Raw genomic sequence first — 27,064 nt, 5'->3', positions numbered from 1 at the left:
ACAGTTAAGGATCAGAGTAAATTAGTGTAAAGATGGAAAGCTGTAAAGCTGGTTAAGAAACAGAAGAGGGATGTTTCAGGAATAGAACAGAAACTGCACAAGTTGTACTTGTAATAGCAGACAGCAAAAGCTGAATGAGGAATCCATGGAGGAACACCCATCTTGGGAACTACAGCAGGGTGGGTTAATGTTCCTTGCCCTCAATCTACATTGAAGCAATGCAGAAACACAAGAACTGCCAATTTATGAAATAATGTGTGCACCTCAGTCTACATGGTTCTTGTGCAAAGTAGAGGAACAATGTCCCAGTTTCTGCTCAAATAGAGTTAATTTCTTCTCAACTGCTGATTGGATTCAGTGTGAGAATAATGTTAACACATTGATGTTTTGGTTGCTGCTAAATAGTGTTTATCCTAACTTAAGGACTTTTTTCAAATGTCTTGTGCTCTGCCTGTGAGGAGGTTCAGAAAAAATGTGTGAGGAAGCATAGCTGGGACAGGTGACCTGAAATGGCCAAAGGGATATTTGACACCATAAAATGTCATGTCCAGTATATAAAATGGGGAAGTTACCCGGAAGGTGGGCTGACTGGGGTGCAGGGATGGGATCTGGCATCGGTCAGAAGCTGGTGAGCAATTGTATCGTGCATCACTTGTTCTTCCTTGATTTTTTTCCCCTTTTATTCTAATTATTACTATATTCTATTTATGATTTGATATCTGTTCTTATCTCAACCTACAAATTTTACTTTTGATTCTCCTCTCCCTTCCACTGAGGTGTGGGGGGGGGGGGAGTGAGAGGCTTCATGGTGTTTAGCTGCAAGCTGGGTTTAAACCATGACAGACAGTTTAACACCCTGCTGCCCACAACAGCTGCTTTCTTTTGAAGACTCCCTGGCTCTTTTCACACTGGTGCTTTCCATGCTGGGCTGTCTTATAAGCCAACACCTTTTTTTTAGACCTGCCTTTATGCCATATGGAAAATGTAAGAAGAACAGTTATTCCTGAAGGAGAAATCAACAAGCTTACAGACACCAAAAGACAAAAAAAGAAAAAGCTCAGCAGGTGAGAAAGATGTGCAGTCAGCTGATAATTTTTAATTTGAAACTTCTTTTAAAATTAAGCTTTTTAAAAATGAGATAGTTGAAAATGGATGTAGACGGCACAGAAATAAAATACAAAAAGCCTGACTTTACAAGCTGTAAGATCAATATTCATGAACATGAGATTCTGTCCCACAGAGTAACAAGACCCTCTTAAAATCTACAGAAGTCTTTGCTGAAATGACAAGGGTGGGGAAGAAGTAAAGGAGATGTCACCAGATTCAATGGACAAAGCATGCAGGTTCATGAATGAAACTGTGTTCAGAAAACAGTAGGCTTCAGCATTCAGAGTGGGCTTCAGTAGTTCCCTAGCAAGTACAAGTTTTATGAGCAGTACTGCCAGAAAAACAGCAGATAACATGGGCGTCTTGCTTACCTGGCAGGCATCGTATTTTCAATACGATGAACTGTTCCTGAACTATTTCACCAGTGCAGAAGACACAAACACACTTCACTCAAATTCAGGAATATATGGTTTTTCTCTAGTTTTTAAGTGGGGGAGGGCAGAACAGTAGAACTTAGGTATATATCTATATATATGGTACTGTGATTGAACTCAGGAAACTCACCATATCTGCTTATGTTCTCTTACATTCTGCTTTGAATTTCCTTTCAATGCCCTTCTTGCAACATTATTCTGGGTTACATAAAAATTCTGGTATCCAGCTTTTCTTTTCACCAAATATGCCTTTTGGGCTTTTTGGTGTTTTGCCTTCTTTAAAGAGACTGAACTATTAGTAATTAATGACTCAAACATTAGACTACCTGCAGTGACTGCTCCAGTGCTGTAAGAGACTGGACTATTGGTGCTCATGGCTCCATCAGCAGTGTGCTTTGTTGGTGTGTGCTTTGCTAACAATGCGCAGAGTGGCCACCCAGGCCAGGTGCGGAAGGTGTGCACATCTGACACCTCAGGCTACAAGCTGGGTGTTAAACAAGATAAGCAAGAGGCAAATCCTGCAAGGTGGGGCAGTGTTTCTTTTTCCTTACACAGATGACTCAGCTGGGATAACTCCCAGGAACATTCACACCAGTGTGGAAGATATTGCAGAAACCTGGTTGTTAGAGAGAGGACACATTAAAGATTCTATACCGCTGGTCTCACGCTAAAGCAAGAAAACTATTAGAAGGTCACTGATCAGTGTGTTTGTGAAACTGCTTTGTCTAAGAAACTGCAAGGCTGCATTGTCTGCTGTGAAGCTGTATTGTTTAAGAAACTGCATACGTGATAGAAAAATTAGAGCAACAGGATGGGAAAGGTAGAGAAAGTAGCAAATAGTAAATAAAGTAACTATAGCCATGAGAAAGAGGCAGCATTTGCGCAAATATAACTTAGGTAATTAGGAGCCAATGATGAGCTTGTATTTGGAATATTAATGAGCCTAATTATTAACCTTTATAAGCATGGAGCTTACAGCAATAAAGTTGGATTAGTCATGATCAATACTGTGATCGTGTGATACTTTCCCGTCGTCCACAACACACCAGCCTGAAGGTATTCATCTCTTGTTGATGAGCCATAATGGGCCACAATGGACTCAGCCACACTGACCTGAGACACAGCTGCATCATCTTAGCAGGTGTCAAAGACTCCTGAAGCATCCTGTGACTCACAGTATTACATCATCCAGTGTAAAACTCCTCGACCCAGGGGAGGTACCACAGGTGTTCCCACCTGAACCTGAGCATATATAACACTGAGTTTCAGGGCTTCCCTCACCACCAGGGCTTCCACCACCACCTTAATGGATCTGGACTGTGACCACCACTTTGACCAACGCACATCAAAATTGCAGCAACCAAGTGTCATCACTGGATCCAACAGGTGTCTTGCAGGTCCTTCCAGTCACCTGGGGGATCTGCAGCCTCTCTCCGGCTGCCTGTACCAGCACTGCAGCCTCACTCCAGTGCCATGCAAGTGCCTGCCGGTATCAAATCCCAGCTAGCCACTGTTTCCTGCCAACACTGACTCTCCAACTGTTCTTGCCAGCTTTTCCAGGCATGGAGGAGGGAAGCTATATGGAAGGGTGGCCCATTTTGTCTCTGTCCTGTGGCCATGTGTGTTTTTCCCGGGTGGGGGAGAGCAGCCACCATCTCGGTTTGGTCTGGTGAGCCGGACTTGGGAAGTTTCTCCTCATCAGTTGATTTAACCCAGTTCTATCAGTATTGTTATTGGCATTTCTTCTTGGTAACGAGTTATTTTTTCACTTACATTGGGGTGTATTTGTTCTCTCTCTCTGTACTGGAGAAACCAGGGGTATTGAATTCGAGGCAGGAGACTTCTGTCTAAGATCTCCACCCCTCTAAATTGTCTCAAACTGAGACAAACAAACTGTTAAGAAGGCAGTGTTTAACAGTATTTTGTTCTAGGGGCATATCCAGATCCTGTATTTTATACTGAATTTTATATTTATATTTTATATTTATATTAATGGATGGGATGCCATCCAAAGGGAACTGGAAAAGATCAAGAAGTGGGCCCATGAGAATCTCATGTGGTTTAACAAGACCAAGTGCAAGGTGCTGCACCTGGGTCAGGGCAAACCCTGCTATCAATACAGGCTGCGAGATGAACAAATCTAGAGCAGCTCTGCTGAAAAGGACTTGGGGGTGCTGGTGAATGAGAAGCTCGACCTGAGCCAGCAATGTGAGCTCCCAGCCCAGAATGCCAATTACATCCTGGCCTGCATCAAAAGCAACATGGCCAGTGAGTTGATGGAGGTAATTCTGTCCCTCAGCTCTGGTCTGGTGAGACCCCACCTGCAGTGCTGCATCCAGCTCTGGGGTCTCCAGCACAGGAAGGACATTGATCTGTTGGAGCGAGTCCAGAGGAAGCCACCAAGCTGATTAGAGGGACGGAGCACTTCTGCTATGAGGAAGGGCTGAGAGAACTGGGATTGTTCAACCTGCAAAAGAGAAGGCTTCAGGGTGACCTAATTGCAGCCTTCCAGTATCTGAAAGGAGCCAACAACCATTTATAGTTTATTTCGTATGTTAATGCTGCAGTGCAAAAGTTAATCCTGTTCATTATGCTACAAAATATTTGACTTCACATTTGGCACCAGAGGAAAGACATGTTCTATATTGTTGCTGTTGTGAAAGCTTTCTTGGGGGAATGAAACCCTGCTGTTTAGGCAGTAAATTAATAGCCAAGAAAATTGAGAATAAATTTAGAGAAAAAAAATGAGGAGTAGAAGCTAACATATGAAATGCTGAAGTGAGAGAATATTTGTTTTAAGTACTGAAAAATATCAACTGGCAATGAATCTTAAGTTCTGTTTTGCACAGGCATTTGTAAAGAGAAGGGTGGAAATAAGTGGACTGTATTAACATCACTAAACCCAGAAAATTAACTGTGCCAGGAAAAAAAGAAGAGAAATTGTTCTCTGCAGAGGGACTCAGTAAGTTCCCAGTCTTAGTTCAAGCTAATACTAATCACAAACCAAGCTATAAAAAAACTGTGGTATGGCACAGTGAGATTGTTTCAACACAAGGGTGTACTAACTTGGAGCAATCTGTGACCTGGACATCTGTGTAAAGGAAAATAATCTATCTAAGTATACAGTATTCTGAATAAGAAACATGATCTACCACTCGTTGAAGGAAAAAGGAAATACGGTATAAGTTATATTAAAATATTAATTTGCAATTGCACTGTAATATTTTATGAACATAGTAGTTGGTGCAGAATATAACCCAAAACAAAGGAAAATGTCTATTAATGACATCATATCTAACAGAGGAATCATCACATTATTTAAAAAAGAAACATGGCTGGGGAGGACCTCTGAAGTTTTAAACTAGAAGAGCTGGAGGCAGGCTGTGATGGAGACTCCAGAGCTACTCCTCTGATCCTTGCAACTTGCAAGTTACTTTCCTTCACATTTCAATGTGACACACATAGCTGAAAGGTGTCTTCTTGGTGATTTCACTGTAGCTGCTGTTGAGTAAGGGATACTGAGGAGCATGCACCTACTACTCCACCACAGGCAATACAATCAGTGAGAAAGGGGAAGGGTGGGCTGTCAGACACATCTTGGACAATCTCTTAACAACTGAAAAGGGCACAAAGCAGAAGATTATATTAGAGAAAAGGGGAGAGAAGATAAATGGTTTTAGGCCACAGATTAATATGTTTTAAGGCCAGGGTGCTATTACAGTAGTGGAGTGTAGGCAATCAGGTAATGCAGACACAGCACAACACAGCCGCCTAAGGAGGGCAGCCTGTTTAGATGTCCTTGTACAGGCCTGTCTTTAGCATAGTAAACCTAGGCAATAAATGAGATTATGATTTGGTGACTCCTGTTTAAGCTGTTTCTAAACCTAAAGGCTTCAAATAGGGGTGAATCTGCCCTGTCTGGCAGCATATTCTTTCTGATGTCTGATTCTGCAACCTATTCCACCACTGGCTCAAGCTGTGGACTGTGATCCCAGGAGGCTCTGTGGGCTACCTTAAAAGGCTCTCAAATGCACTTCAGTTAAAAACAGACTTAAATGAAACCCACTTAAAAAATATGCCAGTGGTTTGTAAGACTCTGAAAAAAAAAACAAACTGCAACACAACAAGAACTGGTATCCCCTGCCAGTAAGGCTGTACTGCAGTACCTGTAGACATGCAAATCTTTTAACCTTTTTTCTGAATTAGATAGAGATGCTCTAATATTTCACTCCACCAATGCAAACCACATCTGCATCGACACTCTTCCAATAGAGGTCACCTTTAATGGATGAGAGAAAGCTCTGGCCCTTCCACACAGTTTGAATTAATTTCAGATTGTTCATGGAAGCATGTCTTACACTAAGTCTGACCTATCACCAACCTAATGCCTCATGTCTCCAAATGCACTGAAAAACATGTTGATATTTTTCTCCTTTATAGTTTTACTTTATTTGGGAAGTGAAATAGAGCAAAACAGATGGACAATAATGCATTCACCAAATAAATGTTAAAATAATAACAGGTGATTTATCACAAAACCACAAAACAAGCAGACACAGAAAAGATAAAAAAGTAAGAACAGAAAAAGAAGACACTGTCTAATGAGCTAAACCCCAGACTAACTCAGGCTATCTTTAATCTTTGGTCAGGTATCAGGACTGCTTAGATGGTTTTCTATCATTTCTTGCTAACAGCAGAGGCTTGAAGGAGTAAAGGGAGAATGTTGGGGTGAAATTGTGCTATTCCTAGAACCATCTGCTTTTTCTATTTTTTTTTTCCCCTCCTCATTCTGTGGTATTCAGCTGTTCTTTGTTGTAGAGGAACACAAGTTCAGTTTTGAAAGTATTCAAGAACAAAGTTGTAGAAATTGCCTGGAATTTCCTCCACTTTCAGCCATCTGGCTTTCGCTGCTTTGCTTATCTCTCCACTACTCCATACATGTTTCCCAAATCTTTTCAACACACATTGACCAAGCTATTGAGCAGTTATAATGAATGACACAGTTACAACATTCTCTTTCAGCCCTTTGGTAGAGTTTGTTGGCTCACCGTGAGGAGCTCATGCTATTGCTGTTATAACCAAGAGCAATCATATCTGATTAGATGATGACTGCCTCTGTAATTTGGGTTGTGGAGGCTGAGGAAAAAGACACATTTGGGCTGCAAATCACTTTGTTGTTGAAAACAGCAAAGCCAACTTTGAAACAGGGTTCTTCCAATTGTTTGGGGTTTTTTTAATATTTTTTTTAGTAATTTAGAACACAAACACAGCAATTAGCAAAACTGAGTGATCTTCCCTTTTGTTTTTTTTTGCTTAGAGAAGAAACTTCTAGACATTGAACAGCTATTCAGAGTTTACTTCTGAGAAGTAAATACTTGTGCTCTGCTCAAGTATTGCTATGTAATTCTGGAAGTGATACAGCTTGATTTACACAAACTAAGTAACTGAATGACTGAATTACAATGCTCATAGTCTTCAGTCCTCTCTTTCCTGTAGAAAGCAGTTTGGGTCTCCCAGTACATCAAAACAAGCTGTATCCTTTTTATAGAAGAATTAAACAAAAGCATACCAAGTTAATGATAACAAATTTTACTCTGTACCTATTGTGTTGAAAGTCAGTTATCAGCTCCCAATTCAGTGATCAGTTCTGCAGTGCCCTATTTCTCAGTGCAGTGCATACCAGGAAATTTTGTTATACTGTTTTCCAGAAGAAAAGGCACTGGACTCTTTTTCTGCTATTGTTCTTGAAGCAATAAGCAAAAAACTCTCAACAAAATCTGAAACCACAGAAGACTCAGTTGAGATTTGAATATGGATGAAATCTTCCAATTTTTGTGTACAACTCTTCCGAATTCTTATTCTTTCCTCTGTAAAAATTTTTGCTGACTCCATACACCTGTGAATATCTAAAGATAGATTTCTGTGGTTTAGTTTTTCTGTCTCTCTTCCATGTACCCAGAATAGTAATATGGTAAGATATTAAGCCAGAATTTCAATGGAAATTATAAAGTGCTCTCAGCTGCTGTGCAAGCACCATCACCTTTCAGTGTTTTCATAAATCTGAACTATTGCCAGTATATTCCAGCTTTTAGCACATTTTGATCCAAGAGAGACCAGAGCAATTAGGAATTGAAAAGGATGATGATATCACAGACTAATTTCAAGATAAAGTACTAAGTGAGTAATGAAGTCTTCTAGTTTATCCCCAGTAGGGAGCAAAATGAACAGTAACAGTGCAGATCCCTTTAGTATCATTCTTCTAAAGGGTGCAAAGAATGATTAAACAAAACCAGGATGAAGTTACTCTTTGCTGACTATTTCTACAGTATTTGTCTTGGGGTGCATGCCTTCTGATGCCTCCAGAAAGGCTGCTGAGATCCTCTGGTTCAATGCTTTTGTTTATCTGCATTAAAACATTTTTTTTTATCTATATTTGTTTATCTATATTAAAACAATTGTTCATTAATTATTATTCTATATTAAAACAATTGTTTATGGCTTACATGACTAATTTTTTGAGAGGCTACAGAAAATGTCACATATAAACAAAAATGTCTGTAGCAGAAGCAGCATTAAGCTTTGAAGTTCTAATATTTAAATGTTCTCCCTCTTAAGCTAAACAAGATCTTGAACTGTATTAAATTCTAGACATAAGCATTTAATTCTAAGCATGCTGGGCTGTTTATGTTCAAGAAATGCCACTGGAATAATTTCTATAAATATATCAGGACAGAATTATTGGTCTCTTGAGCAAGAATTCTCAGCTTTTTCTTCATGCTGTGGACAACAGTTCCTTGTCTACCAAGACATTCATCACCATGTCAGTTGCCTTTTCCTGAGACTGCCTCCTCTACCCACAACAACTGTATGCTCCAACAGTCACTTACAGATCAAGAACATTCTAAGAAAGTGTTTTTTTTATATTTTTAGTTTCTGCTTATGCACTTTAGCAGCTGGAAAACAGAGAGAAGAGCCAACACTATGAGACTAGCCAGCTCTCCCTATAAGTCATCAGCAAGAGCTCTGGAAAGTATCAATGGTTCGCAGATTTTGGAAACTCCTATAAAGAGATCTAAGTTCACAGTCACAGTGTATCACAATTTTTTAGACTTCATAGTGAGTAGAAACGCCTTCATCAGCATTCATAAGGACAGGATTTTAGTCTAAATTCCCATCAGACACTTGGACCAAGATTTCTTGAACTAGAAAGCCCCAAAGCCTTTTTTTTTTAGGTATTAAGGCTGTGTTAATTAATGATTATAAAGAAAAAATCTGTATACACTCATACTATTGATTTACTAAGGTCATAGGTTTGATCCCTGTATGGGCCAATAATGTAAGAGTTGATCCTTGTCAGTTGCTTCCAACTCAGAATATTCTGTGAAACCTATTTAATATACTGTATTAATACAGTGTTACTAGCAGCCATAGCACTTCAGAAGCTTGCAGAAAATAAGGGAGTTATCCTGTCACAGCATGCCTGGGAGACACATAAAAAATCTTCAGGCCTCCTTGCTCTTAGCAGAGGAGCCATTTTTCAGAATACATGCTGTTAATCCTGTGCCATTTAAATCTCTGCAGACAGGTGATTTCCTCCAGACTGAGGGGGCTTGAGGAGAGGAGTTGTATATACAGGGAATAGAGTCATTTCCCCTTTTCTCAATTGCAGCCCTAGGGATGGTTCTTAGCGAACCTTCGACTAAGGTTCTTAGTCTTCCCCGTCTGCATCAGTCTCCTTTCATCTCTGCTTCACAGGCTGATTCTCACCTACAGCATGATCATCTTGTAATCCATGGAGTGAAATACCTGCCCAAGGTTGCTTTAAATTAGCTCCACTCTGGTAGGAAGGTTACCACAGTGCTATGAATTACCACACAGATGAATTCAAGAAGTATTCACACACTCAGATTACTTTTATAAGTAATTGTCATGGGTTTACTTGTTCTAAAAAACCAAACGGGAATTTTCTTTCCTCTGCTGCAATGTCGGGGAGGGATGTTTAATGTGGAGGACAGTTTTTTTGCCTTGGGTGATTGACCCACACAAAGGAGCTGGCTGGCAGAACTACATTCCAGCCTGACGGCCCTCTCTAAGGCTAGGGTGTGTGTAGGGGGGGCTGGGGGGATGAGTTTTTCTCCCCTCCTCTCCTTGGAAAGGAGTATTTCACTTTTTGCCTTAACAGGGGCAAGGGGTGTGTTGGAAAAGCTCTGAGGCCGTTTTGCTCTCGACCTGGTCATCTGGCTGTTCTCTGGCCTTGGCTTGCCTACGGTCTGCTCTGTCCCCAGCCGGACCTGCTCAGATTCCATCGGAGAGTTTGTGCTCAGCAAGGAAAGGGGGGAGTCCCAACCACAGCCAGCCACAGACATCGTGAGTTTCATGGGAAAGAAACTGCCCTCCTTTCCCCCTTTTCCCCTTCCCCTCCCCGGTGGAGGGGGAAATCTCCATTTTCGGCTTCTCCTGCTCCAGGGCCTCACACAGCGACCGCCAGAGCCCAACAGCGCCCCCTGCCGGCCAACGCTGAGCAACTGCAGGCTCTGCTCCTCCAGTGATCCAACAGCGCCCCCTGCCGGCCGTGGTTAGAATGGCGCTAGAGGACAGAGAAGTATCGAACTGCTTCCTTTTTTTTTGAAGGGGACTTTTGGGTACAGGATTATTGTTTAGTTGTTTTTGTGTTCCTTTGTGCTTCTGCCAATATCCATATGTTCTTTAATAAAGGGTTGTTATTTCTTCCTTTTTCCATACTTCCTTGATTGGAGCCCCTTAATTTCAGATTTACAATTGCTGAGAGAGAGGATTTTGGTCTACCTCATAACTCATCCTCTTTAGCAAAACACTTCAGTCTCTTTAAACTGAAACAGCAACTCACATAAATACTACATAAGTGTGTTTCATTTTTTCTTAACCACCGAGTATTTATTTTCTATGCCAGAATCATTGGCTGATCAATCTTCTACCATTCACTCTCAGCTCCAGTGACACTGCTACCTATCCATTACCACAAGAGTTCCACCTACAAAGTTATTTTTAAACATTTATATAATATTTGTGTGTTATTTCCAGCAATAAAGACAATTTAACAAAGTCAGTGTTGCACTATCCTCATAAGGAATTCATGTAATGCTTTGGTGAAAAGTGTCAGCCTATTTGGCTCTGCTTGTCACAGACTCAAAAACCTGATCATCCAACCAAACTTATTTCTGACCTTGTTCTTCTTTTGTTCTGGACGTATTTGATGCCATCTTTGATTTTTAATGTGAACCTTTTTTGCCTACCAAAAATCCGGTATTGTTCATAAAGACATACCTCTGTGTAGCCTGCTGTATTATAAAGCATACATACACCTACTCATATACACTCCAAACAATATCTACCACCTGGATACCTGAGTGTTTTAAATAGTCCAAAATTATACACCAATGTATTTCAAATCTGCTGCAGCACTACGAGAGTGTAAATACACCTGTGTACAGCTGGGAAAAAAGACAACATGTATACAGTACATCTTGAAGACTTGACAGGCCCCATTTAAACAAACCTCAAGAACCTCATGACACCTATTTTCTATTGTAGAGGACACAGATGTGAACTTCTGCAAACAAAGATCTAGTATTTTTAGGGTCATAATTGTGGAAGCTGCCTGAGGCTAGGGAGGAACAGGTTCTACAAAATCTGTTCTGAGAGAGGAGGTTGGAAAAGTCTCCTTAAACTTGACAAAACTCTGGGTATTAGGCAATCCACAAACTGCTTGAAGAACTCGAATATGCAAGCAAGTCTGAAGTTTGAAGTTACTGCTGCTTTGTACTTCCTGGTCAATATGACTGTAAGCACCCTGCAGTCTAAGAAAGAGCATGCTTGAGGCACTGTGTGCCTCCAGATTGAAAGACCATAGAGTGTGGGGGCACAACTTAAAATTCCTTTTTTTTGTACTGCTAATGTTATTTAAAAGGCTCTGGGCAACATACTAGACTATACGATCATTCCCACATGTGTATTTATTTTGCTTTTGCCATGGATTCCTCAAAATCCATTAAGTGATGTCCAGACCAAAGAACCCTGGCCCTGTGATAATGACAGTGACATGGTTGCATAGATCTGCTAAATCATACAAGCAGCAGAGTTTTACTTACTCACATCACCTCCACTCACTTCATGTCAGCAAAGAGAAGCCCCAGGGCAGCAACACGGATCTGCTGAGCTCAGACAGCTGAGTCTGTGGTAGTGCAACCTGGGGAGCCATCTCAGGCTCTCATCTGCATGTTTTACTCCTGCACTTCAGGAGTCACTTCAGTAAAGCCCAGATCTAAGCATCCCTGTCCCGAGAGGTCTCAGATTCATGGGGAACTTAAAGATCGGTTTCTCAATTTCATCAATGATCACGTCTCTCTTAAATCTGGAAAAAAATCCATGTGCCTGCCGATACCACATAAGAAGCCTACCTTGGGGGGCAGGGGTCCACACTACAGGCTTTCAGCAGCTGTGGAGGACGGCGGCTGGTTACACACAGTGTCTCATCCGCAGTCTCCCTGGTTTGTTTGTTCAGACAGGTCACCACAGCCTCCTGGACACCTGCACACAACAAAGCATGGTCACAGCCAGCTCTCCACACCTGCAGGGGCAGCCGAGGACAGAGGTCGGTCCAATAGGGCCAGCAGGGCTGCAGTGTGTGGGGAAAGTGATCCTCACACCCAGCGTTGGCAGCTCTTGGGCTGCAGCCCCAGCTGTAGACTTGTTACTGCTTTCAGTGTCTCTGAAAGGTTTCTCAATTGCAGTTGAAAATTCCATGAGTTCATTCACTTACCTCCTCTGGACAGAAAATTGTCTAGTGCTCTCTACTGACTCATTTTTTCCCTAAGAGTGCAATGAGGCACTTTATTTGTCAGTACAAGTAGGCTAAAGTGTGAAGATGGCCTTGGCTTCACTATGCTATATTTTAGGCAACAGTATGACTGCTTTAAGTGCAAAAGTAAAGTAAAACATGGCCAGACAATTCAGCAGTTCTCAGTTATTTTTCTTCATCCACGGACCTGCACCTAAACCTAAAGACGCAAACCCGCAGGATGTATCTGAGAGCTAGGAAAGAAAAAAGGTAGCTGTTGGGACTAAGAGAGAAACTGGAAGATTTGGTGATTACATTTTAACTCAGGAATTCCTTGGTAATTCCAAATTCCTTATGTACTCTTCAGCATACTAGTTACTCTGTTTCACTTTTCCTATGAGTAAGAATATTACAGGGTTTCTTTTAATCACAAGGTTAGAAAGCTAGAAAATCAGGGATTGCAACATAGCATGCCATAGGGAAGAGGTCTTGGTGAGAGAGGATCTACTTCCCCCCGGGGAAAGCGGGATCTGTGGGGATCTAATCCAGAGGGGTTCAAACAAAGTGAAGGTATGCTTTTTATATTCATTCCTGTTTCCTGAGTTAGGAAAATATTAGCTGAACTCATAACAATTACTTTATCTTTTCAAACCTAACAATTAGTTTTCCAAAACATCTCACAATTTTTTTAAGACACACAAAAAAAAGAGTGCTGTAAGAGCTTGAACAGCTCCAAGAGCAGTGTCACAGAGCTGACAATACCTTTTGCTGTTTCTAATGCCAGCACACATGTCATTAGGTAAACAATGATATCATATTATTCAACAGAACCAAAGTGCTGCAGCTGGTCATAGTTCCTATGCTCCTGAAATTACTCATGGATTCATTCCCTTAATCTCAGTACAGGCTGAGGTCCACAGAAAAGTGGCACACTAACCAATTTTTTTGGCTCCTGTGTGTGTAAACCTATTCAGCTCATGTCTCTGACAAAGGTTAGGCAGTGTCTCCACTGCATCTGAGGTACTAAAGAAAAGAAAGAAATTTGATATTTTGGACATGGACATCAACATCAAAATTACCAAAGTCCCTGTAGTCAACCAATACTGTTGTGAGTTTTCTTCCTTACAAGGTTACCCCATATTTTCAAGCCATTTTTCTGTTCCAGTCATCACCCAAAAGACTTGAGAAAAATTGTAAAAAGGATAAGCTATTAAAATAACACAGCAAATGGCAGTGATTTATTTGTAGGAAAAGATATAAATGAAATTTATATATATGAACAAGATGTTTGCTACTCTGTCACGTTCATTATCTTTCCATCTCAAACATTTTTCTGTGAGTATGTTATAATATTGTGCAAACAGAGGCATATGGATTCTCCAGAACGGACTTGTCCTGGCTGTAAGAACAGAGGTGATTCTCTACCTGATGGGAAACGGCACCGTGTCCAAATTACTGGTCTCTATTTTGCATGGAATATTTGTGCAGGCCTGACAGCAAGACTAATCTGATGAAACCAGGAGAGAAGGATGTAGCACTAAGTCTGATGAGAAACTTGTTTGAACATGTCTTAGGATGGCTCTTTGTGGTCTCTTTGTAAACACGTGTTTCTTCTTCCCAACACCCCCCACAGCAACTGTTATCTCCCATGCAGGAATGTCCTGAGAAAGGTGTCCTGAGGTGTCCCATTGGTCCTTGTTAACCCTTTCCTGTGATTGGGTGTTCCTGTAAACCCCTTGAGACTTCTAATTGGTTAACCTGTGATTCTCCCTAACCCTATAAATGTGACATCCCCAACAATAAACGCTCTCTCTTGCCTCCTCCCCACGCCCGGTGTGCTGTCTCTGTGCCTGCCATGGGGCCACGTGGGTGGTGGGGGGAGGGGGGAGCACCTCTCCCCTCCAGGCTCGGGGCCTGAAAAACCCTGTCGCTGGAGTCCCCTTTCCCTATCCCTCAAGACGTCGGGATGGTTCTTCAGATGGAAATGGAACTACAACTGGGCTCTCCCACGTCGAGGGTGGGGAAAGGGATCCAGAACTGGTGCCACCGTGTGAAGAAACGAATTTACTGAACTCTTCTATGAAGATAGGTGATTCCTAAGGCGCAGGTGCGACATCTGTGTTCCCCGACGCCCCGAAGTCTTCCCCAATCCCCCTCAATCCACCGTAATTGGTGCCACGTGGTGAAGGCCAAGATTGGTTGAACTCTTCTGTGAAGATATAACCAATCCTAACGCACAAACGGGAGTAGTTTGTGCTCAACGGTGGACCGGAGTCTAAGCGTCAAGGTATTAGCAGACGGCATCACCACAAGAGAGCAGCCTGTTTTGAATACCTCAACCTTCCTGAGGACATTCAGGTAAGGAGCAGACCCGGCATATTCCCTTATAAGCAGACTTCGGCATACTCCCTAAACCTCTCCCCCTGTAAACCTGTAACTACAAGAAGCGTGCATGCCTCTTTAAGAGAGAAAAAGAAAGCTTAAAGAACATATTTAATTCCATCCGCAAGTCATCTAATAAGACTGCTTGCTAACCTGAAAGATAGTTACCACGCCAGTATGGCGAAAAAAGGGTTAAAGCTGCTAGAAACAGCTCCGCAGCAATCCCCCTGCGCGGCTCCCGGCCCCGGGCCGGCCCCGCCGCGCCGCGGCTCTGGGGAAGCCCCGACATCAGCCGGCCCCGCTCCCGCCGCTCCAGCTCCCACCGGCCGAGCCGCCCGGGGCGCACCCCGCCCCGCAACAGACCGGACCGGACACCCGCGGTACCGCCGCCCCGCCGAGACCCCGGCGCTGCTGGCGGCCCCCGCCGATCCCGTCGATCCCGCCTGCGCCCTGCTCCTGCCGCACACAGCACCCCCACGTCCCACCATGTGGCCGAGGCAGCAGCCGCCGCCGCAGCCCCTCTGGACACCAGGACTGCCTCCGAGAAACAGAAGAAAACAACCATTTGGACTCTAATGAAACTAAAATTAACAGCAATAAGTAGTTTGTTTGGTTCAGCAGTAAATTGGAAGTTTGTGTAAGTGAAAAACTTGTTTATGAATACATCAATAAAAACATTTTTAAATTCTGTTTTATAGGGACACCCTCAGACACTAAGAGAATGGGGTAAATTTAAAATCCATATATCAATAAAGACATATTCATCTTTAAGGAATAAAAAAGGGTGGGATGTAGCACTAAGTCTGATGAGAAACTTGTTTGAACATGTCTTAGGATGGCTCTTTGTGGTCTCTTTGTAAACACGTGTTTCTTCTTCCCAACACCCCCCACAGCAACTGTTATCTCCCATGCAGGAATGTCCTGAGAAAGGTGTCCTGAGGTGTCCCATTGGTCCTTGTTAACCCTTTCCTGTGATTGGGTGTTCCTGTAAACCCCTTGAGACTTCTAATTGGTTAACCTGTGATTCTCCCTAACCCTATAAATGTGACATCCCCAACAATAAACGCTCTCTCTTGCCTCCTCCCCACGCCCGGTGTGCTGTCTCTGTGCCTGCCATGGGGCCACGTGGGTGGTGGGGGGAGGGGGGAGCACCTCTCCCCTCCAGGCTCGGGGCCTGAAAAACCCTGTCCCTGAAGTCCCCTTTCCCTGTCCCTCAAGACGTCGGAATGGTTCTTCAGATGGAGAAGGAACCACAACTGGGCTCCCCCACGTCGAGGGTGGGGAAAGGGATCCAGAGAAGGACTGCTGATCCAGAGGTATGGAAACCATGAAAGTGCTTTTCTAATTTCTGTGGAAAGAAACCACCCAGTCCTGACACATGCCAGTAACATTATTCTGTTTGCTAGGTATACAGCTCACTCATCTTCCGTATTTTCTTCTCACACCAAAATTTTGTTAACTGAGTGTAGTTCCACATCTTCAATTTCTCCTCCCTGAAGCATGTCACTAACAAGGTTTTGATAAATTATTATCAATTACCTTAACAATTTTCCATTGTCTGTTTCAATGCTGACTACTGAAAAGTGACTGAATGTGACTGAATTCAACATTTTCTCTCTTTCTTAGGCTGATGGTTTTGTTTTTCAAATTCATATAGCCGAACTCTGATACTACTGCTCTTCACTTTGCAGTATTCAACCAGCCCTAAACCTCCCGGTAAGTTTATTCCCCATGCTTATATCTGTCATTTAAGTAATCTCTGATTGTAATTCCAATAATTTTTGTCTATACTACAAGGATTCTACTCCACTCCTTAAAATTTCCTTTTACCTTTGAAAGGTACTGGTAGGACCAGTAAACTTGCCTGACAGCATAGGCATGAAAGAAAAAGGTTCTTGTGTGAATGTGGTGGCTAAACTATGTATTGACAGTTTTTGGCTCAAACAGCTTGTGCCAGGAACTGGAGTGAAAAAAAATAAAAAAATCTGGTTTACTCCAGTAGCAAAAAATCTGCTCAGAATCACTTTCTTCAGCTTCCTCTTGAATCTCACACTGAGTGTGACTCAGTATATTGATAACAACTGTCCCTCTATTCGAACAGGTCAATGTAGCAAATGGTTACAAGCTTGAAACAAACACTGAGAGAATATAAAAACCTTTGATTATACATTAGAAGTTCCACAGTATTATCTCCATAGAGATATTTAAAAAGGTAAATGAACTTCAGGAAGTTTATTTGCCAAGTAACTGAATTTGAGACATTATTTACTGCACAATATTATCAGAACAAAAAGCTGTCTCTTTAAAATCGTTTTCCCTGAAAAAAAGAAATCAGTTGTCAATAGGAAATCACAGTAAAAAAGTGTGTAATCTAGGCAGTTTCTCTTTCAAAATACCATCAAATGAGAATATCTATGTGTATATCTACCAGAATAGAATAACTGTTACATGACATTTGATGACAGCTCTAGGAAATGAAGCCACTAACAGCAGACTAAATGACTAACTCATTCCCTCGGTTTGCTGCTCCTAGGAGGTGAAAGGTTAGTTCTGCACCTATCGTATTTCATCTCCCTGACTCCAAAAGCAATAAAATTAATTTGACCAGTTTTTGCACCTATGGTTACAAAAATACCTGACTTAGCATGTGTTAATCTGGAAAGTTTGGAGTTGATGTTAGACAAAAAGAAATCTTGGATGAAAATTTTTGCTGACAATTGGAAGAGAGTAAATTTATTAAATTTATTAAGAAAAATGTTTCTCTCAAATCAGTGTCTGTGAGTTACATGTTTTCTGTGTAAGAAACAAAGCAAAAGTGTCAATGGTCTGACAGCTCTCTGTGAACTGCTGTAAACATTGACTACCATTAACAAACTAAAAGTAAGCATAGAAAACGTTTGCAATATTTTCTACTAATTGTGTTTTTCAAGACTGTAACTGATTCCCAGTGAATCTGTACAGATCACGCTTTTAGCCTTTAATAAAACACTGACTTGTTTTCAGTTCTACAGTATATATTCTGTATTTATGTATAGTACACCTTTCTCAAATAGCCCAAAACTTGTAATGTAAAAAGATAGCAGATGGAAAAATTTAGGTTAAACTTAAAAAAATATTGGAGTGAACATATTTCTCAGAATTAGAGAGATAAAATCATGGGAAAAAAAGGATATCAGAGAAGCGTGTGTTAATATAGTCTATAACATGTGGAACCTGAGACCTTGATTGATTTTGAGAAACTCCAAGTGTCAAGCCTGCTAGTTTCAGACTATCATACCATTAGTGCCTTTTTTGCCATATTTTCCTTTGCACTGTGATTTGAACTGATGTCACTTAGTGATAGGACTTAGGGGACAGCTGAGCCCTTAAAATATCAACAATTTCTTTCATCTGCTATAGGAGGACAATTTATTTCCATATGTTTGTACTCACACAGAAGAACTCAAGAGATAAAAAATAAAAATGACATTTGATTGTTAGACTGCATCACCAGACCCCTTTAACATTCAGCTTTTCTGGGTGAATGCCTTTTGAGAGATCAGCTGACAAAGGAAACATTGATCATTCTTGGTGACAGTCTCAGTCCAAAAGGGCCCAAAAGTCCTGAGCTGAAATATGTTGTGTGTATGGGTTTTTTTACAGTTTTTATCCATGCCTTTTCAAATATGGTTGAACTTGATGATCCTAAAGTCTTTTTTCCAACCTTGATGTTTCTATGATTCTAAATTGCCATAGCAAAGCACCGTGTCCATGGGTATTAATTGCAAAGCACACACTTAAAGAGGGAAAGCAAATCCAGCATGGAAACATTTTGCACCTACCTCCTCCACAGGACTCTGAACACTCTGTAAAGCCTTCATATTCCCAGTCATAGAGCTCATCAAACTCCTGCAAGCTGCCATACAAAAACTCAGTCTCCTCTGAGGTGTATTCAGTTGCCTCCCCACCGCAGGGACCACTGTAACAGGCTCTCTGAGACACGGGTTTGGGACCTTCACATTCATCAATGGGCAAGTCAGCCACAGACTGAGAGAAAGAGAGGAGCACTTGACATTTCACAAGCCGCACCTGGCTGCCTACTCCACAGGTGACACTACAGGTGGACCAAGCCTCAGGAATAAACCTGTGAGAGGAAGAGAGTAAGGCAAGTTATGTCCACATACATCCAGGGAACCAAACGCAGTACAGCTCTGTCCAGGCGAAATTTTGTTCAATGAGGAAAAAAATGCTTCACTGCATCAGAGGGATATTATAAAATACACATAGAAGCTATGACATGCTGTTGACAACTCAGTGGCGGGTCTCCTTATATCCAAGAAAGACAAAACCCTTTGAGCACCTGCTTTGATCCTAAAACATCTCAGTGCAAGGCATCCAGCAATCTCCCAAGGTGCATCATGATTCAACTAGCTACCTTTTGCAAGTATTCAACCTAGATCATCTTTAGTTGTTATCATAATTTTTTCACTAGTAAGTACTGAACAGGCTGCTGTTGTCAGGTAATTGTGGTATTACATGGAAAATAATTTCAATTATTGTTCCTGTATCACAGTAACTCTTTTGAAGTCTTAATTTGAAGCTAGTAAAAGCTAAAGAATTCATAAATTCTTTAGCTGCTTTTTGTTTGTTTGTCTGTTTTATTTCCCTAGGACACTTAATTTTCCTCTCATTCCACTCCTATTGTGGATTTCTTTGGCTTGTCTCACTGATTAGTAACCCTTACATGCTCCAAAGTTTTGCTTCTGAAAGTCTCTATATACTTTAGTATAATCACCCTGCAGCTGTCATTACAATAAACAGACAGACTGAATTCCATTTTTTGTTGTTTTCTTCAATAATGGAATAATTTCTTTTTCTGTGTTGTCACTGCTTTTTCAATGTCAGTGCTGAAAATTGACCTAGCATTTTGCTCAAAGTTATATCAAACATGAGATTCACATTCAACTCTATATCACATCGTTACTACCTTGTTGCAGTAATGCAACATGATGTGTTTTGCTAAGATCATGTTGAACTCTGCTGATTCCTAAATCTATCTGGAAAATGTAGTTTCTGGGCACTCCACAACCTGCATTTATTCTTAGATACCTGATGTTAGTGGTATGAGAGCACTAAAATAATGAATACAGGGTAATTCAGATAGCTTTATCTGACTGTCTTGCCTTTTCCATCGGCCATTCTTCCAAACTTTCTGACATGGGCAAATTCTAAGACAGTGGTTGTAGTCATACTTTAAGGGCTAGAATAGAAAAGCAAATAGTTGAATCTGGCACTGATTCTCACCAAACCTTACAGGAACAATCTCTGTTGATAATGCTTTCCCTTTAGCTAGCTCCTGCAAATTCAGTAAGTTGTTTTCTTCACCAATATTTTTTAGTGCTAATCTAATGAACCAAAAGCTTTTTGTGCTAGGGTCTACTGTCTGACAGAAAACATACGCATTAGCTGAATTTATCAAATAAATCACAGGGGATGTATTTTCAATTGAAACCTGGCTATCACTGACAGTATTCCTCTCCCTTTGGGCTTTATTTCAGTAAACCACACCAGACTTTGACAGGTTTGCCTACAGCTGAAGGGAATATACATCTGTCTCTTCTATGATCTGGGCTACTTGTGGCTATAGGAAACTCATTTCTCACCTTGGGATCCCACAAACAGCTTGACAGGAAGAAAATTTAGTTTTGTGATCAGCATCTTTGGAAGTAATTTTACACACTTCTCTTTTTAATTCACTGCCTTTCTTTAATTGACAAAAGGACTTACCCTTCACTCTGAAGTTAAAAAAAAATCCCAAACCTAAAACGGTACTTGGTGCTTTCCCAGCACACATATACCAGGATCCCTGACTGGAACAGCACAGTCTGCTTCAGTAGAGAGTGTGCATCTATCTCTTTACCCACTTTTTGTGCGTCTTTAGAACACCTTGTTTCAACCCTGACATTCACTCCTAGAACTATACACAGGAAGCAATAGAAAGGAAAGAAATAAACTGTAGATATTATTGTAACTTTTAAAATTATTTTTCATGCTGCTACAAAGACTGCAAATTTTTTTTCACAAGCAAAGCCTTTGAGAAACTGATGACACAAAGTGATTCCAGTTTTCTCCTCTTGAGACATTTTCAGTCTTATTTCAAAGATGAAACAAGAAAGGATTTTGAAAGGATTATATTCTTTAACACTATAGGTGGGCCACTCATCTTGCTTTCTCTAAAACTGTGCAACTGCTCTCTGATGTGGAAAATCTCCTGTCAGAGATTAAATGGCTCATGCCAGCCACTGTGACAGATATTTTGACTAGTTAAAATACATAGCTTCTCAACCGGACCAACACCAACTAAGAGGTAGAAATTCTAATCAAGATACAAAAAAAAAAAAAAAAAAAAAAAAGCCCCTGATTTTCATCAGTCTTCATCAGAAGCTGTCTTCCTTATATTTTTGAACGTTGTGAATCGTTGTCTAACTGTGCTTTGTTGAAGACCTGCTGTATTCCAAACAAGGAGGGAGGATACTTTGCAAGGTATTAAAATTACTCATTTAGAAAACCAGAGATACCTCAAATACTCAGAATATTTACACGACACATATCACACATACAAACAAAGGAACAAAAAGGAGAGGACACAAAAGGAAAGTAAGAACATTGCTAAAAGTAGTCTGGATCCTTGTTGAAATGAGGCTTGATCTATAAATGTCACACGTTGTATTATTTCACCCTAGTCAGCAACTCATAACGAAAACGCGAACACCTTCAGGAAATATTTTATTCAGCTATCTGGGCTCAATTTCTACATTTCAAGTAATAATTTCGGAAACATAATTTCATTCTAATATAACTGTTGGCTGTTAAAGACAGAATTGTTAAAATCAAGAGAGTTAAAAGCAGAAAAAAAGAGGGGAAACTCAAGAAAACCACACAAAAAAAATCTCCATTACATTAGAAATGGAATATTTATGTAATGCAAATGAATAATATAAATATACAATGTTTCTGAATTTTCCATCGTCCCAAAACCAGGAAATTACAAAAGCTTTCAAATATCTTTGTGTTGTCATTAATGATAAACGTTGCCAAATGGTGAGCACAAACCACAAAAAGTATGTGAATAAGAAAGGGACAGTTCCATGGATTTAGTTATTTGTTCCACATATAGCTCATCATCCACTGCACAGCACTGTGCATTTCTGTATGCTAACCCCTACTTGGAAAATGGAAGTAGTGGAACAAATCTAATGAGAAGTAGTTTTTTAGAAAATGGGAAATGATGGAGGTTTTTCATTTGTCATTACATACTGTTTAATTAAATCCCACTGTAATAATCGTCCCTATAATAATACCCCTAGTAAATTAGACAAAGGCAATAACTCATTGTAGTAATGTAACAGTAGTAGTTAGTTGTCAGGCAGAATCCAACTGTGTTAACAGCTGTACAAATGAAAAATAAAAAGGTGTCTCTTTCCTCAGAGACATATTGAGTATTTCCTATCTCTTGCCATACATCACAGTGTTGCTATTGAATCAAAGATCATCATGTTGCCATTGAATCAAAGATCATCTTCTTTTATTACTCAGAGCAGAAATGGCAACATGCTTCTCCCATAAAGAAAAAATACAGAAGCAAGTGCGTTCTGAGAGCTCTGATGAATATTTTAAAGAGGAATCTGTTGCTCCTGTCTTAGAGAGATCAGTGCGAGGTAGAGAAGTGAAAGCTAGGACGAGGGAAAATCATGACCTTGCTTGGTTATGACTGACTTGACCATGTCTGCTGTTACGCAACTGCTGGAACACTGACTACATTACGGCACACAGACGTGGAATGGCTGAATGGCCCCTCTGCCTGTCACCCCCTGCCTACATGGGCATCTCCATGGGTGGCAGTGCTCTCAACCTGGAGAAGGTAGAGAGTTGGAATAGAAGGTGGAAAACTCTCTAAAGAAAATTGGTTGTGAAAAATTGGTGAAAAATTGGGTGTGAAAAATGCCTGTACTTGTTTCTTTGGCCTGTGGGCATTCTACTGAGATGGACCAGCAACCTATTCCCATGATATGAACCCCCTTGAAAAATAGTGAGTTCTGGATTTAAAAGAGGCATTCTATATATTTCAGTGGTTTCTTGTTAGCTGTTGAGGTTTCAGAATCTATACAAGATTGTGTTCAGCTGAAGGGAGAGTGGCACCATTTGTCATATGCACATTAGCCTCTGATGGGCTGCATAATGTATTCTAGAAATATGAAGAAAGGAAATGTAATGACACTGATATCAGTGGACTTCTGCAGGTGTTGTGTTGAGCTGGTTTTGGCTCATTGCTTTTCTAGTATGCTACAATCACTGTATATTTTAAGGAAATTTTAATATGATAGCAAAACCAACTTACTATGTTTGTATGTAAAGCATTCCATAGAAAAATATGGAGACTGTGAAACACACAACAGTCCAGCCTTCAGGCTGCACATCCAACAGACCTGCAAGTATAAATGAATAAAAGCTGTCTACAGAATTTCACCCACACAAGAACACTGGGTAGATACTGCTTGCCCAGCTCAATTTTGCAAGGACTATTCACACTTTTATAAACTATTATTCATGTTCACATGAATGCCCCTTTCAGATAACACTGTGTCTAGTGTTAAAAAAACCTTTACATTATATAATTGGAATTTATTTTACAGTATTTATTTAAAAATCCAGATTTTGCAGACTAAAATGTGCTACGCAATTATCACTTGTATACAGACTCAGCAAAAGTAATGTCAACATTTAAGCTGAGAACAGCAATGAGAATGGCAGTACATAGTCTCAAGACAATGATATTTTTTCCTTCAAATTCTGGGCACAGCTAAGGACTGGTGTATATTCCCCTCAATATAGCAACATATGTTCCTACAATGCGTGTTATGAAGAAAAAGAAGTGTCTGCAGACTGATGTGGTTTGACCCATGGTGAAAAATAGCTCATTTTCTTCACTGCTACATAATTACATATTGCCATAATTTTTGTTGTTTAATGGTTTTTTGCTTGGCTTTTTTTTTTTAACTTGCCTTTTTTTTTTTTTTTAATCCATCTTTGGGTAAATCCATGGCTTAGATAAAGTCTGAGGTTTAGAGAGATGCACAAACCAGTAAGACTGAGTGTTCCAGGGCACAGACACTCATCTATTAAGGTATCTAAAATCAGATATTAATGGTGAAATAAAATGTTCAGTGCCTTCTTCAAAGGCTTCAGAACTTTCTGTGATAGAACCAGGAACTGAGCTCAGACTTCCAGACTCCTTATCTTGAGCTGAAATGCAAACCTGTCCTTTTCTTCCAGGAGAGGCCACCTTTCCACAGATTTTAAGGTGTGGGTAACACCACAGGATGCTCTCATACAGCAATGGATATCTGCTGGTGCCATTGTTAGAAGTGAAACGGAGGTCATGACCATTTATCAACAAAATCTCAGGGCTGTGTAAGAGTAACGGCACTGGAGCCAGCTGCATAGGTCCAATTCCAGTCAGAGTGACTACATTCTGTTCTCTACAGTTTCTCTTAAGTTTAGTTTGAATACGATCTTTTCCTTCAGCTTTGTGTCTAATTATTCTGTGCTGCTGGTCCCCTTCGTTTACTCTGCCTTTCTGCTCAGGGAAGATAACTGCTTCTGTCCTGTATATTTATTACACATAAATCCCAAGTAGTTGTGACTGTATCTATAGGTCCTTGAATGAGTAGATCGAAAGCATTATCTAATGTGAGGCTGCTGCATTGCTGATCTTCCCTTTGACCAACCATATATACAGTTTAATGTTTTGCCATTAGATCTTAATATGAAGAAGTTTCCCTAAACTTTCTTCTTCCTCTTCACTGCATGACTCTGAACTGGACAAGCCTAGTAGTTGTCAAAGCTTTATGTTCTCACTACCTTTTTTTTGGTAATCCAACAATCATAACATGCTTTAAAGTAAAGCCTTAGTAGGAAGTTTTGAACTTATGACCTCTGAATCGTGTACAAAGATCATGACGGAAGCTGTTCAACAAAGAAAATCAAAATAAAATAGCTTATGTGTCTTTGGAAACATAAATACCTACTGCAAAGTTAAAAAGAGATATTGGGTGTCCCTGCCACACTGCCCTCTCTGTCCACATCTAGTTCCCTGAGGGCCTTTTCACTCCCACAGATGCATGTCAGGAATTTCTCTTTTTGTCACTGAACTGGCCCCATCACTATGATGGTGCCATCTGGCATCCAGATACTATTGCTTGCTCTCTACCTTGTCCTCCCCCACCTCCTTTTTTTTTTATGGCCAGCACAAGGGTTATTTATGGCACTATGTTAAAAGCTGGATATGGTGTTAATATACAAAAGCATTTTTCAAGTGTTAGAGGCAGAAATCTTTAAAGAAACCCTCCACCACTGATCCAAGGCCTCCTGAATGGTCACTTCAGAGAGAGACAGCAACAGGACGAAAACATGTACAACAACACAGGACAGCAAGGCCTTCTCACCTTAAACCTTTGTCATGACATAGATTACAACACTTTCTTACCAAGATAGAGTATTTCATAGTAGTTCTGTCAGCAATCAATATTTAATTGATCCCATCTAGGGGTGCAGTAGGTCAGACAACACAAACATAACTATTCCCTCTAGTCTTCAAGTGGCTGAACTGGTTGTGATTAATTCTCTGAGCAGCAGAACCAATGAAGAACTATTTAACATAGATTTATATTTGAAGTGCCCAAATGGATTCTCTGCTATGTGTTAAGGACTGAAACTCCTTTAAAAACCTTTCTTTCAACTGGGGAATTGTAGGGTGTCAGTCTTCTACTCAGTCATTTAGTTCAGTGACATATGTGGAAAATAGTATGACCGAATTTCCTGGAGAGTATCAACCAAGTTTGACAAAGGAGTAAAATTCTCTGTGGTAACTTTATACTTACGTCAAAATCAGTTAACAGGAATAAATTCAGATATTACTGAGAGAAGAGGAAGGCAACTGACAGATAGACATATACAGACAAAATTCAACTGTAAAACTTGCTTGATTTAGAAATTCCTGAAGACATAAATAATGGAAGGCACTATGCACAGATGGAATAAAACTGAGACATCTGGTGCTTTAGCAGCACACATCAGAGAATTATCACAAATTACAGGTGAAAGGATAGTATAAAAGAAATACTGTAGCTTTATAAATCACGGTATATTTCATAACAAAAATCATGTTCAATAGAAAGTCATAAAAGTCAGAAGACAGTAATACAGAGATTCACAAATATGAGGACTTAATGCATAGAAGAAATACGTTGAAAATTTTCAGTTTTAGTTCTTAAACTTCTAATTAAATATAAACATGAAGCAGGACAACAGAGTTGCTTATTGATGAGGTTTATTTTCTCTGCCTGAGGAATGATAAGGAAGAAAGGGTCATAGTAGTAGGAGAAGAACGGTCTACTGGCTACAAATAATGATCCTGTCTGTAGATGAGAATGGGGGCACTCAGCGACCTGGTGGCATAAGAAAGCTTTGGAACAGCCTCAGATAAAGTGTGGAAAAGAATGAATCCTGGCTGATGTCTGCTCAAGTGGGGTCACAAAATTGGTTATTATTGCACCAATGCAGAGTGAACAGGAAAATTACATAAGCATAGCTTCTCTGAAGAAACTTCCATTACTGCAACTTCAAGTAAACACACTAATGAACACAATTCTGCCTCTTCAGCACCTGGCTTACCATACCACCAGAGGCCATCTGCTGTTCCCTCTCCCCTACAGCTTTACCCATCCCCTCCATGCTGCCCCTCCTCTACCCATCGTTCCCTCTCTGCTGAGTGAAAGAGTGTAGGCTCATCCTGGCTGCCCAGCTCTACTCCTTTCTCAAACACTGCTCAGTCAGCTCTGCTAGACTGGATCAAAGGAAAGAAATGGCTTTCTTAGAGGAGGGGAAACCAATAATGAAAATTCTTTTCTATAACCCCAGTATGTTTTCTGAAATATTTACAGCAAACACACTGCAACATGCTCAAGTGTAAGACAATAAGAAGTTGAGAGTTGCATTTTTGTTAGTCAAATCTACAGTCAGCAAAATAGCTGGCCCCATCACACAGTCTTACACCAGCTAGTGCTTGATCCAACACTAAAAAACTCTTAGCTGTTCCAACCCTCAAACTACCATATACCTACATCACGGACTGATCATTTATCGGCCAAAATATGTGGGTGGTAGTCTGATATCTCTCAGATTGGTGGGCCATGGAGTATTATAGTTTGTCTCTGCATAGCTGCAGGAGCACAGACCAAAAGGTACACTATCATAGAATACACCTTGTTCTTCACCTAGTTGGTGT

The 27,064-nt window shown here is 40.6% G+C and overlaps 1 protein-coding gene across 8 annotated transcripts in view; it reads right to left on the bottom strand.

The window, feature by feature from the left end:
• ADAMTSL1 (ADAMTS like 1) overlaps positions 1–27,064 on the bottom strand; it is a 399,489-nt gene that overhangs the window by 76,354 nt on the left and 296,071 nt on the right. For all 8 annotated transcript variants that reach the window (XM_064642565.1, XM_064642564.1, XM_064642566.1 and 5 more), the window contains 2 exons: positions 18,561–18,862; positions 11,978–12,107 (listed from right to left, as the gene is read on the bottom strand). In XM_064642565.1, coding sequence (XP_064498635.1) covers positions 11,978–12,107; positions 18,561–18,862 — 432 coding nt within the window. The remainder of the gene's footprint in view (positions 1–11,977; positions 12,108–18,560; positions 18,863–27,064) is intronic.

The sequence above is a fragment of the Pseudopipra pipra genome, chromosome Z (assembly GCF_036250125.1).
Source record: "Pseudopipra pipra isolate bDixPip1 chromosome Z, bDixPip1.hap1, whole genome shotgun sequence".
NCBI classification, from domain to species: domain Eukaryota; kingdom Metazoa; phylum Chordata; class Aves; order Passeriformes; family Pipridae; genus Pseudopipra; species Pseudopipra pipra.
This window is presented reverse-complemented; position numbering and strand designations above follow the sequence as displayed.